The sequence below is a fragment of the Triturus cristatus genome, chromosome 5_2 (assembly GCF_964204655.1).
Source record: "Triturus cristatus chromosome 5_2, aTriCri1.1, whole genome shotgun sequence".
Classification (NCBI taxonomy): domain Eukaryota; kingdom Metazoa; phylum Chordata; class Amphibia; order Caudata; family Salamandridae; genus Triturus; species Triturus cristatus.
In genome coordinates this window covers 1085691927-1085706045 of record NC_140588.1, presented here as the reverse complement: position 1 = coordinate 1085706045, position 14119 = coordinate 1085691927, and the positions used below count along the sequence as shown (strand labels likewise).

The following is a 14119-nucleotide window of genomic DNA, read 5'->3' as shown; positions in this document are numbered from 1 at the left end:
AGTGGCTGACTTGTGTGACTGCGCTTGTTTGTTTCTTCTTGGAGGTTGTTGTCGTTGGGGGAGGTTGTTCGGCAGTGATGCATTTTACTTGTGGATGTCTTCTGATGGTAGTGGCATTCTGGTGAGACTATGAGGTGGCCTTGTTGAATCATACGGTTCTTTTGTGTGGGTGTATGCAGTGGTTGTTTGGCCATATATTCTGACAAATCGTTTGACTGGATTGTGCTATATGTGATTATTTTGTGTTGAATACTGTCGATCAGTTCGTATTGCCATGTTGTCTTGCTCAGGACCTTCTCTGTTTGCTCAGGAGATGAATTCATTGTTGGAGAATATCGCCAAAGCTACGATAGATGTATTTCAGCAATCCGCCGAAATCAACTCTGTGAACTCTGCTGCCAACGGAGGCTCCACCAGCTCATCTTCCATCAATAATAAAGCAAAGCCCATCCTTAGGTATGTATCTGCCATTTGGTGCCCCATGTGACCCTTAGACCGGCGGTGCTACTGATTGCTGTTGGCTCATACCCATCCATGAGCTATGCAAGACGTCTAAGGAAACTACTTTCCACACTTTTTCCACTGTAACAACATGCCTAGCTCCCCTCTTTTCCTTTCACTCCCTTCATGAAGAGATCTCCAACGAGAGCTTCTACTCTTTAACAAGAATGGTTTCATTTTCTTCCTTCCCCTTCCATGCTGCCGGTAACAATACCACTCGGTCTGCCTTCCCTTAAATAAACGGCCTGTTTTAAGTAACCCTGGGCGTAGTGGGGCTAGGCGGAGGTCCACGGAGTTGCAAACAAACTCATTGGAGCTTCGCCATACCACCCACCTCCACCCCCCTATTAAGAAGTAAGTTAACAGTAATGAAAAATAAACTTAAAACCACTTGCCTCTTTACTGCGGCGTCCCCGGCCTGCCCTCCTCCTCTTCCTCGCCGTACCGGTAATGCTTAAGAAAGCTGCGCATGCATGTGCGTAGGCACATTTCTTGCAAGAAATGCGGGCACATGCGCAGTTTTCTCAAGCATTACTGGTACGGCGAGGAAGAGGAGGAGGGCAGCCTAGAGACGCCACAGTAAAGAGGTAAGTGGTTTCAAGTTTATTTTCAGTTCCTGTAAACTTACTTCTTAATAGGGGGGTGGGGGTGGAGGCGGAGGCTGACCAACTCCGCTCTGCTGCGGAGTGTGTGGAGATTTGCCTTCTCCACGTTCTCTGCGGAACGCAGAGAAGGCAAATCTCCACACACTCCGCGGAGGTTTCTGCCTGGGGTTAATTTTAAGTGCAGATGAACCCGATGAATAATCATTCTGTTCTTGGCTATGCATCATGTATTCTTTTAGGTGTGCCTTTTAGACCGTGCAAGCGCTGCCTGTTACGAGGCATATTGTTGCTTACCAAGAACATAGAGGGGCTTGGAGCCTGCCCATTGCTTACCAATGGTTGGCTTTCTCTGTCACTCCTATTTGCCTGCTTATTATTAGTGTCCAGGCTGGTCAGTCTTGTGTTTGTCCATCCCATGGAGCGTTGACTCTTTACAGCCTCTTTCATTGACCGGCATCTGTGCTTCCTGTTCACCAACTCGTTTTTTCTTTGAGATTAAGCACTCCATTAGATTGTGAGCATTTTTGTTTTTAGTTTTCCCTTGTGCACGTCTCTCCCCTGCACTCTGTGTTGTTCTCTGTTGCCTGGTTGCTGCTCCCCACCCTTTTCCCCCTTGCACCCACGTGTGCTTCTTCCCAAATTCCTTTCCCTATCTTCACCCTCTGTTTCTTCTGCTCCCACCCTCCCCGTTGCTTGCTCATTTCTTCCAGCCCTCCCCCCCCATTGCTGCATCTGTATTATACCACTCCCCACACTCTCCAGTGTTTCTTTGCAGGGTGGCTAAAAGACATTGGCAAATCCAATCGGTTTCAAAGGTGAGACCTGTTGTCTTTGCTAATGCCTTTTTTTATAGCCTTAAATGTTAGAACATTTGTGGCTGCATGTGATATCCCAAAACAGATTTAAGTACAGTGGGTGTCTCACTTTAAAACATTAAAAAAATTATTTTGTAAAGTAAACATGCATACTGAAAGCAACATTTTCAGTTTTTTTTATTTTTTAGTGGTTAAATAAAAAGCAAGGTGAAATTATAGTCTGTGAAACCCCTTGTCTATTAAGGCTTATTTTAATTCCATTTGAAAAAGTAAAGACAAGCTGTAAATGGTGCAGATAGGCTTCACTGAAGCCTCATTGTCCTACCATGACGTTTGGTTTCAATTAGGGCTGTTCATTTTCCCTTTTGTGGAACAAGGACTCTGAACACGGTACCTGCCTTACGTTTTTATTTTTTCTTAAATGTTTTAAATGATTTTTCAATGTATTCACATCCTAAGACATCTGCTAACAGTTTCTCAGTGCAGTCTCTCCTCAGCTGCACTTCCTCTTCAGTGCAGGCTCTTTTTATGTGTTTCTCATGTGGTGGCTAAATGTTTTGTAAAGAACACGCAGTATTTGCCATACCATCGAGGAGCTCGACATACGTCTGGAGATGCCATTCAGGGTGTCAAAGGACAGAACTAACAAACGTCTTTGGTAGCATGGCTGTACCCCAGCAAAAGTGCCAAATTTGGTGACGCCATCCTTTAAGGTTGTTGCGACCTTCTCGGAGACCCCTTGGGTTCCCTCTGAACCGAGGGTCCGCCTTGCAATCATTGTTACTCTTTAATGTTGAGGACTTTGGCGCAAGAGGCACACTGATGTCCTGATTGGCGTCAAGCACTTGCCCCCTTGATACTGAATCAATGTTGGTCTTCAAGGCACTCAACTTCAAGGGGGCATGTGGGGTATCATGCTATATTACCATAACAAATTCATGGATGGAAGCTAGAATCTGCGGACTGTCAGGAAGGTCCCCAAAAGACCAACTAAGACCTCCTAAAGGTCAAGAGCTAACTCCTCAGGGAACTCTGTATGTATGCGAATGGTATTTCCATAGTGCAAATCTAGCCTAAAAGAGTGGAGCGCTGTACAGGGTCAAAGACCAGCATAAAGTCAGTGAACAATAGGAGAGGTAGCTGGGTAAGTAAGTAAGCAAGTAAAATGGTTTATATGGCGCGCAAATACCGGAAGGTGTCTTAGCGCTGGCGATGACCGCTCAGGGGAAGAGCTGTAGGCAAGAGCGAACTGCTACATCTAAATGAAAGATGCAGTAAAAAGCCAGGGCTTTAATGAGTAACAGGCTGGATTGGCAGCGTAGTGTTACAGGTAAAGAGTGTCAGAGTTTTGCCGCACAATAGAAGCACATCCTTCCACCCCATCTTGTTTTCTTTATTCTGGGAACAGTTAACAGTTTTAGTTGAGCTAGATCTTAAGTGCCTACCGGGGGTATACCAAGCAAACAGTTTTTGAAAGTATACTGGACCTGCGTGGTGAAGCACTTTATGGACCATGCAAAGTGCCTTAAAAAGTATCCTCTTCCTGACCGGTAACCAATGCAGGCCTTGCAATTCTGCGGAGGTAGGTGCAAACATAGGAATTTGTAAGAGCATTCTGGCTGCTGCGTTTTGTTAGGATTGCAGTTTTTTCACCTGTTGCTTTGGTGCCCCCAGATATAGGGTGTTACAGTAGTCATTCTTGGAGGTCAAAAGTGCCACCATCACTGCCTTTTGTAGGTCCTGGGTGATGAATTTAAAAATCTTCTTAAGCAGAACAAAACCGAAGAGGTGACTTGATTTATTTGTTCAGAGAATCTAAGTTTAGTGTCAAAGACACTCTCAGATTTCCAGCCTTAGGGTTATGGCTGTGTGAGAGGCTGGCCTGGTAAATGATGTCCACTAATGTAAGTAGGCACCCTGCACCAGTCCAGACAACCCTTATGGTGATTTAATTGATCTTAGACAACCTTAGAAAGCTCGAAGTGATAGCTGTGGAGAGCAGCATTCGGGCTTAGTCCAGAAGGAGTGTAAAGCAGCTTGTTTTACAGGAATGCTATATTATAAGTATAGATTGTGAAAAAGAACCACACAAGGTATTTATACAAATCTGTGTTTATTATATAATACTCTCTAGCACATACAAATATCTCCTTCCCAGAGATATGCACATTGCACAAAATACTTTGCATTGATATCACGTAAAGAGCACGAAATACACAGTGGACTCCACGGGGGTACCAAACCATATGTTAAGAAAGTGGTATAAGAACCACGACTCTGGTCAAGACAATGTCGAGAGGACGTAGAGGTGCTGGGTACCCAAGGAACCACCCTAAGGTGAGTGACTCAGACCCCACGGAGTGTGTGTGCGCAGTGTGGGAACACGATCGTTTGCTCCGTACAAATGTACATGTTAGTAGCGGTTGGAATTTTAAAGATTAAGGACCCTTCCTAGAGGACCCTGAAGAAACCCAGTGGAAGACAGAAGGTTGGAGAGCCACCCCACCCATGGATACCCTAGTACCCACATTACCTACACCATGGAAGCGGGTGCATAGGTGTGAAGTGGTGTCAGAAACCGCAGTCGAACCCAGTGGAGGACTTTAGGAAAGTGCCGCTGCTGAAGAAGGAGGAAGTGCCCGGTGGAATCCGAGGATGGATACTTGATGGGAGGTACCTGCAAGAGGTGACAGTCTGTCACTCCGGGGTGACCAGGAGACCTGGAAGACGAATGCCCACCAATGTCGGGAGTTGCAGGAGAGTTGATGAGGACCTTGACTCTGCAGCTGTGAGGACCAGGCAATGCTGAGGAAGAACAGGAGCCGTGCACGAGCTGTCCCACTTCAGATGACGAGTGCTGAGGGGTCGGTGTCCAGCGGGATTACCAACACACCTTGGCAAAGGCAACCAATGCAGAAGTCAAAGAAGGTGCAATGTCGGCACCAGCAATGTCCAGGGGACTCACCACAAGCAGTGGAGTCAGGGCAGGCCCGAGCAATCCGGGGAGCCCAAAAGAAGCGAAGATGACACTCAACAGGACCCATAGGCCGGAGGCACTGGAGTCGCAAAAGGACCTCGAGCAGCTCACCAAAAGATGCAGGCCACGGTGCAAACGATGCAATGTGGGCGAAGGCTTTGGTCACTGGAGGTGCTTGAGGTTGGTGCTACTTGGAGCCCGAAGATCTTGATGGAGGGAAGCCAACAAGCCTTTGCAACTACAAGTCAATGGTGTGGACAGGGGTTCGGTTCCTGCAGCTCTCATGAGGGACACTGGCCTCAAACTTAATTAGAGGGCAGGGCAGGTCTTGAGAGCTGTGGAGAACCACCACCTGTGTTGCAGATCTACCACCTGTGTTGCAGAACCTTTTGGAGTCCGTAGGAGCTCATGATCAGCAGACCTGCCAGCTTACTTGCGGTGCCTGCGAATGCAGGGACGTTACTCCTTCACTTCAAGGGAGATTCCTTCAGGTGTCTTGGATGCCCACAGGCCTTGGAAGGTTCCTGTACGGTACACAGACAATGCAGCAGACTGAAAGGGGGATGAAGTCGAGCCCAAACGAAGTCCAGTGAAGTCCAGAGTGCCTAGGCGGTAGAAGTTGTGTCTGAATTGAATCTTGTCCCAGGACGTATCTAGGGACCTACACCTAGGTAAGCCCTTAAGTTCCTTAGGGAAATGGTTGGGACGATTCAGGGGACCCTCCCTGGGGAGCGTCTGGACGGGGGGAAGGTTACTCCTATGTTCTTTGTCCAGTTTTGCGCCAGAGCGGGAGCCAACGGCTCGCAGAGCTGTTTTGAACTGGACTGTGCATGGGGACACCAATGTGCCCCTCAAGCAGGCTAAGTGGCGCTGGCAAGCGCACCCACCCGGCCCAATACACTAAATCCTGTCTGGGAGGTGGTCACACCTCCCTATGACAGGATGCCTATTGTTCTGCCTTCCCCTGCTCGAGCTTGGCTCAGCAGCAGGAGGGCAGAATCGTGTCTCTGGTCGGCAGCAACCATTTTGTGCTGTCTGGCTCTAGAAGACTGGTACCAGGAGTACTGCGAGCCTAGCAGAGGGCTTTTCCAGTGCTTGGAATTATACCTTCCACAACGTTTACAGTGTGGGGTAGGATTCCAACATGTTTGATAACAAACATGATAGGATTCATTGCAACTGATTTTGAGATGGTCATCGAGTAATTACGCGGTGCCCCTCTATATAGTATATGGCTGCTTCACTTACAACCTGGGAGAATGGACTCCGTAGGCTGTAGGGGTGTCCTGCTCGTGCTAGGGCACCCTCACCTTTAGAACCAAGCACCCTGCCTTCAAGATTGTAAAGGCCTGCTTTAGGGGTGACTTATAGGTTTTAAGTGCAGTGACCCTAGATATAGGAAACCTAGATCTTTAGAAAGTGGTGCTAGCACCAGCTTACACAGGCTGCAATGGCAGGCCTGTCAATGATCTCCCATGGGTGGCATAATGCATGCTTCAGCCTATGGGGAACCTCAGAGTATGCCCTGGGTACTTTAATACTGTATACTAGGGACTGATAAGGGTACCCCAGTACCCAATCTGGGATGTACCTTAGTACTGAACATAACAATTTAAGAGAGAAAGCAGATAGACTGGTGTCCTGATCAGCAGGATCCCAGTCAGAGTAGCCAATAACCGCTTAGCACCAGGCAAATAAAGTGGGGGAAACCATTAAAGCGGATTCTACTTACCTACAGGTTGGTTAATGCATTCTGAAGTAGTACTTTTTATAGAAGTGAGACTTCAATTCCTTCCTTAATTGAATCAGTACTGGGACGGCCCTGATGGATATAGGGATGTTGTCCTAGATCCTTGGTGCATAGACGGAAAAGGTCTGTTGCCTTGTTGTTTTGTTTTTTATACTTTTTTAAACGTCAGTTCAATGGTGTCATGATGTACTGAGAAGCACCAGAGATGGTGATCTTGTCTCAAGATAACCAGGGGTGTGCTATGATGTCTTTGTAAATGATTCAGCTGGTTTTAAAGGTAGTGCGAGGCGACAAGGGGGAGCCACTGGAGATCCCTCAGGATGGGGGTGACACCAACAAAGGGGGAGATTTGAGCCTTTGCTATAGAATCCGAACATGTTCGATACAGAACCATTACCAACTCCTGAGAAAAGAAGACCGAGGTACGACACCGATGATGCCTCTGCTGAAGTTATTCTAGTCCATCTGGGACCAATTCTGAATTCCTGAAACACCGTTGTATATTAAGAGTGATAGAGATTCTGGGATGCTCTCTGAAAAGAGTAGACCTTATCCACATGGAAGGTCGGTCGATACATGATCCAGCTTTCTAATGGATTTGCAGGAGGGACACATTAAATAACTGAGCCCCTTCAGGACGCATGATGTTCCTGCAGCTCAGCTGCGCTGCAAGGAAAAAACAAAGACCAAGGACAAGCATTGCTTTGTTTGTGTAGGCACAGAGATGCTTGCCTGCTTTACCACTGGTTCTCCAGCAATGGATCCTTCATAGATTCCCATGCTTGAGATATTCTCCAACATTAGGCTGGCAACATTCAGCAGTTAATGTTAACATATCATCAGTACAGCAATTGACAATGAATACAAACCTCCATAGACCTCCACGGTCTGCCCATCCACATTATTTTATGGCCTCTCCAGTCAAGTGGAGAGGCTTCGGGTTCCCATCGTCCCTTGAGGCTCATTTTAATGACTCCACTTTCGCACTGCAGCTCTGTTTTTTCTGTCATTTATTGTGTTTTTCTTGTAAAAAAGTGTAAATTGTCAAACTTTAATTTGTTATTTTGAACTTATTATTTTTTAGCTTTGTCAGCATCTTAAGTCTTATATTGTTTTTATTTTCTCCGACCTCAGTGCTTTGGAGCGGTCTGGTGTGTGGCTTGTGGCACCTCTGATAGCCAAGCTTCCCACGTCAGTCCAGGGTCATGTTCTAAAGGCTGCAGGCGAAGAGCTGGAGAAAGGCCAACACTTGGGATCCTCTTCTAGGAAGGAGCGGGATCGGCAGAAACAGAAGAGGTAAATTGCCCCTTCGCTTTGACGAAGAAGTAGTAAATAGCTGCTTCGTTCCCTGGTGTTAATTGTTTTCTCCTCCTTGACAGCATGTCCCTTCTGAGCCAGCAGCCCTTTTTGTCACTGGTGCTGACTTGTCTTAAAGGACAGGACGAGCAGCGTGAAGGCCTCCTGACTTCACTCTACAGCCAGGTGCAGCAGGTAAGGGTAAAACTCATCCGCATGGCAATTTAGTTAGAGCTCCATGTCGCCTCTCCATTGCATGCTGTGGCATGTAATGACTGGCGCTCTTCAGCATGGCTCCAAGTACAAGCCTATTTCCTGTCTCACTGCAAGTTGTGGCTTGTATGAACTGGAAGCCTCTGCATGGACCTCAAAAAGGGTATTGTGTTCCCTTATGAGGATGGGTATGGCAGGTATGTACTAGTATGCAGGAATGGGTGGGAGCACACTGCTTCTCCTCTCAGCACAGCTCGCCCCTTAGCATTATGGTAGATGCAGTTCATGTTACATGCTTACTTGAAAATTTCCTGGAGTATTCCACCAAAGTTGGTGCAGGTTAGTGCTGTAAATCTCTAGATACGTGTTTCTGGATATCATCCGTTATCAGTAGAGATAAAGACTAATTTAATCTGAGGTTGCTGAGCAGGCTGCCACAATCCTTGCAGGTATCAGTACCTACTAGTATGCCTCGACATGGTCCCACAGATTAGAGCCCATTGTCTTCTCTTTGCCACCAGTTACTGCTTGTAAGGACTGACATGTCCCACTCAGTTTGGCTTAAGTTAGAGCCCTTCAAATCCTTTCCCTCATATTAGAGCCATGTCTACGCTCCACTGAATGCCTTTCAGTCAACAAGAATGTGGAGTCTGCGTTGTTTTGACCTGGTCCTTATGCTATGTGGTGTTCATACTTCTCCTTGTAGCCACCCTTGGGAAGTCTTGGGAATTCTAGACTTCGGTACCTGGGCTGGAATTCCATCTAGTAAGCAGGAGGGAGGTCTGCCTGATCTCAGTGGGAAGGCTCAGATTTTCGTTTAAGGTGCAGTTGAGGTCTGCTTTTACCAGATATATAAATTGAGCCCCTCAAGAAAAAGTCCATCAAATGAAATTCAAGAATCTTCCAGGTCAAAAATCAAGCCATGGTAACAGGGATACAGGTCATAAGTCTTCTTTATTCAGTTCCAATTAAACACGATACAGCAACAGCCAAATAGTTTTCTTCTAATGAATTTGTCCAGGGCATGCACTTATAAATTCAATATGAATTATTTTGGCCACCCTAAGGTTAATTCACCAAAAGGCAACCGTGTTCCAGGCACTTCCAGATGGACCCATCCGGTTACCGCGTAGCACAAGCACGTATGGACGGCCATATCTGCAACAGAGTTAGCACCTTCAACTGCTATATGATACAAATTTCTTTCCAGTTAAGGGAGAGGTCGTTAATCTTTTGGGATGTTGTTTTTGTGTGTGCATTTTTGAGTTTTGTAACTGGCACGCCAATTGCATTCCTGAGCTCTTTCCTCCATATTATTGAAACTAAATCCGTGTAACTGAAACCCCTAGAATGTTGCAATCCCAATCGAAGCACCAGTAGGAACTCTTTGGAGAGGACTTCAGTTTCGTTACCCGGGCCACATCAGCAGTTACCACACAGAAAAACAAGTGTTCAGTGTTAAGCTGAAGAACAGCACTTAGCTCTAAGGAGCTACATTAGTGTTTGGAGTTGTACCTCAGGCCCAGAACATGCTTGGCATAGTTGTACTAAAGGTTATTCAGGTGTGCACCCTGCAGTCTAATTTTCAAATCCACTGTACCATTTTGAGTAAGTCTTTGTACGCTCGATTCGCTACCTTGAAAGAGTTAAGTGCTAAAACAGAGCAATTATGTTACTATGATATGTTATTTGTATTTATTGAGCATGGCATGCAAAGTATCCTGGCACTTTAGAATCAGCTAAACAACATCCACTCAAGAATAAGGTACAATCAACTGAACACTGGGAGGGAGCGCCTAACCTGCCTGAGGTCAACTTGAGAAATCAGCGATACCCTTAAAACATGGAACTTCAAAATTGTTAATGAGAAAAGTTTGTCATATTTTTAATTTTGCCACACAGAACTGTTAGATTAAAAGAAGAAATGTACACTTCCTCCATGCCGTCTCCGTTTACAGCATGTGTGGCTGTTGATTTCCTTCTCTGAAAACTTCTGCCTTTTAGTGTCCAATTGCAATGGCCTTAAAGGCTGTCCTGCAGTCCATAGGCAAGATCTCAGAACTGATGTCATAGGGTCCTGTCTGGACAGACCAGCCCAGCATAGTTAGAATATATTCTAGTTGTGCCACAGGGCACCAGTTGTAAATAACATGATGTGTTGTGATTCATAACCATTAACCTCTGATTGCCCTGACACCCTAAGCAGAAGCCTCACATTACCTTTTTGTTTTTAGATTTAGTTAGGATACAGTACAGTTCTTGCAAGACTAGTCTTCTTTGGCGTCTCTTTATCCTCCCCAACTAAAGAGGGAAATTTTACATGTTTATCTTGCTGAATTCAAGAGATCAGTCTTGGACCTTAAACTGTGACAAGTCATTAGCTTGAGCTTTCATCTGGAAAATATTACATTTAATAAGTACTTACTGTAGATTCAGGTCTCGACTTCTCACGTGTCATTTTGGGAAATCTATCCCTCCCTTCTCTCAATCTGTGGCAAGTGTAGTTGGAATTTGGGTGCTGTTTCTCTTTAATCATCTAATGCTGTTTGCCAGTGGGCTGGGATGTTTCATGAACAGTATGTCTTGTCAGAATGTGATTTTTGGATTACTGGTGTTGTTGAAAGGTTTTCACTTTAATAGCAGACTTTTCTTCCTCTTTGTTAGATCGTCACAAATTGGCGGGAAGATCAGTACCAGGATGACTGCAAAGCCAAGCAGCTGATGCACGAAGCCCTCAAACTGAGGCTGAACCTGGTAAGGACCAGTCTTGTTCAAGTGTAGCAGGCAGAAGTCCAGTCTGTGGGCCTCCAGTGATGTCTTGTCTTGTCAGCATGGCTACTTATTAAAACTTGTGCCTTGTTAGTGACTCTAACTCCATACAGGTGCTGCTTTTCACACCTGGTTACAATAACAGTAAAACCGGTCTCCCAATGACTAGGTGCTGTCTGGTGTCTTCCTTGATCTTTGGAATGTAGTCCCTGAATTGAATTGTTTTGCTGCCTGAATCTTTCTGGCTTCATCTGCTGTGCATTTATTACACCATCTAGTGGTTGGAGCCGGAAAAAATCTATAAAGCCTTTAAGATGCAAAACTACTCCTACAAGTAAGTAATCATTTATTTTTCTCACCACCTTCAACACCGTTATTTGAGTCCTTATCTGAAGGGACTGCTTTTTTTCAGAGCTATGACCTTTCTGTTATCTCTCATTAAGAAGCTACTGGACCTCTGTGAGGATGTGGGGTGTATTATATGGTGCGGCTGTGCAACCTCGCAGTGTAATACACTCACCAGCTCCTTTAGCACCAGTAGGTCTTGTTTGCTCGATCCTTCGCTCAGCCCTGGGCAGCTGTAGCACTGAGGGGTTAGGCTTGCCCAAAGGAACACGTGTAAAGCATCTAAACTGCAACAAAACAATTCAGGAAGAAATCAACTAGGCGATCGTAAATAAATCCAACACCAGTTTATAAAATATAGATTATATTTGTATGTAAAGTTAGGCACCAAAACTGAAATAAAATGAACAGATGATTCTTGAGATACAGACTTTACAAGTGTAGAAAGTGCTCCTTTTTGACATAGTCACACTCACTTTGTGCCTGGTAACTGAGTCGTTTCGCCTGGCAGAGCACTGGTTTCCTGCTAACTAGGTCACCAGTGCCACATCTGTACAGTTGTTTCCACAAGTGGCAATACTTTTAGCACTCCCTGTAAGCCCCTAGTAAATGGTACCATGGTACCTAGGGCAAGAAGGCTTAAGAAGGTCCCAACAGGCTGCAGCTCGAATTATGCAACTTCAAAAGACCCCTCACCAAACACATGCAAGACTGCCACTGCAGGCTGCGTGTCTTGATGCAGACAAAAGTGAAAACACGAAATGGCACACAGCCCTGTGTGCCATGCCTACAGACACTGCATGAACGCACGCCTTACAGCGCATGGGCAGGGTGCACTATGCTGCATGTGTGGACATAACTGCAAAAGCAGATATGCCCCTGTGCAGTCCAGTCTTATTACTGCCAGTACAACTGCCCAGGTTAGCCAAATTTAAGTATATGTGCTAGGTCAGTGCTTTCCAAACTTTTCATGTTGGTGACACACTTTTTAGACATGCATCCTTTCGCGACCGTCTTATAATTAGATGCTCATATGCATTGGTAGAACGCCAGTCTCTGGCAGCATAAGCCTGACAACCTGTGACCTGACCTGGCATGGTCACAGGAGCTGCAGCAGAAGTTAAACACTTGAGTCACAAAGACCAGATCAGTTGACATGCTCAGTGCACAGCTGACAAATATTTTGTATGAGAAAAGTAATTTGAGCAAATGTTGCAGCTATGATGTGTGTGACAGAATATTTAATTGCCGGAATGCAGTAACAAGGTGTTCGATTTAGCTTAACAGCAGCTGAGTGACACTTGGCAGGGCTGCTCTGGTTCTGTCAAGGGTGGTGGAGAACCGTTAGCAAACGTCAGTTTGGACCCCAATGTGCGTTAATTTCATTGGTGTGCCCAGCCCAGCCTGCAATAGGGACGAGGGTCCTTCCTCGGTTGGGCAGGAGACCGGCGGGCCTCCACACTACTGTGTGTCTTCCTTATCAGGCGGATGTATCCGATCACCACCTACCATTGTTGTGCAACAGAAGATGATCTCTGCTGTGCCATCCATCGACGCGACGGCTGGCACGCCGACATCTGCTGTCCTCCGTCCCTTCATCAAACCTTGTGTGAGTGATCTGCCCTCTGCCCTCCTTGTCTGTTATTTCATATTGTTCTCACTTACTGCATTTCTAATTACATTTGAGATTTAACCTACACTGCACCATGTTCATTATTGACAAATGGCGCCCGAGGATAGATTGTTTTTTGGGCATGAAATACTGCTGCGTGAAAAACAGCAGAATCAAGGACCTTTACAGCTCATCTCAAGTTTGACTGAGATATTGGAAATAAATAGAGGAAAACAACTTGCTTTAAAAAAAAATATATATATATATTTTTTTTTGTCCTCATCTATGTCATGACTGCAAAGACCTAGCTGAACAAGCAAGGCAACACGGGCTTGTGAGATAGGAGGCAAGCAGACTCAGTGATAAAGCTGGTAAGGGTTGGCGGCTGATCAAGGAGGGCCCAATCCTTGTGCAATTGCCAAACATGTACAGCCAAGATGTTAAGCCGGCAACTGCCAATACTGCCAGAACTGACCATTTGGGCAGGTATAAGCTACGTAAAGTAGCAAAACGCGTCATGGCAAGATAATCATCGGACTGGGGGGGAAGAAAAAAAAAACACAAAAAAAAAAACCCCGCTACTTACACAATCCAATCTAGCAACAGCCAGAAAGCTCTTTTCCTAGGATTTCCAGACCTGGCCAAATCAAGTTTCGAGATTTGGAAAATTGATGAACACCAGTCAGATAAAGTAGGGGGATCAGCTTCTTTCCAACGCTTACAAATTTCCCTATGTGCTGCCAACATACAGTAAAAGATGAGATTATTGACTGGACTCTGAACCGAGTCCAGAATACCAAAGACTACTAGCTTGAGATCTATAATGACTGAAAAACCCAGAGAAGATGTAAGATTCTTGCCAATAGCGTCCCAATAAGATGACAATTGGGGGCATTCAAAAAACATGTGGGGGTCAGAAGCGGATATAAGACCACATCGGGGACAAGACACCTGAGCGGCTCCAGAAAACTTAGACAGCCTCTGTGGGGAGTAGTATGCCCTATGTATCGTAAATAAGTGATTTCTTCTAAGCCAAGCTGGCTTAACTACGTCCCACATAACTGTGCAGGATTTTATCCAAAGATCATGCAGATTGCAGCTAGATATCACAGAGCCCCAGAGTTGTTCAGGTAGATTAAATTCCCCGTCAAGTTCTTAAAGTATTGAGTTATACCACAGGGAGATCTCGTTTAAGACAGGTGGTTTGTCCATTAAAAGAGATACCAGTTGACTACT

At 45.6% G+C, this 14119-nt stretch overlaps 1 protein-coding gene across 7 annotated transcripts in view; it reads left to right on the top strand.

Moving 5' to 3' along the window:
• MED12 (mediator complex subunit 12) overlaps positions 1 to 14119 on the top strand; it is a 956599-nt gene that overhangs the window by 630408 nt on the left and 312072 nt on the right. For all 7 annotated transcript variants that reach the window (XM_085608424.1, XM_085608427.1, XM_085608421.1 and 4 more), the window contains 4 exons: positions 311 to 456; positions 7783 to 7944; positions 8028 to 8139; positions 10822 to 10911. In XM_085608424.1, the coding sequence (XP_085464550.1) occupies positions 311 to 456; positions 7783 to 7944; positions 8028 to 8139; positions 10822 to 10911 (510 nt within the window). The remainder of the gene's footprint in view (positions 1 to 310; positions 457 to 7782; positions 7945 to 8027; positions 8140 to 10821; positions 10912 to 14119) is intronic.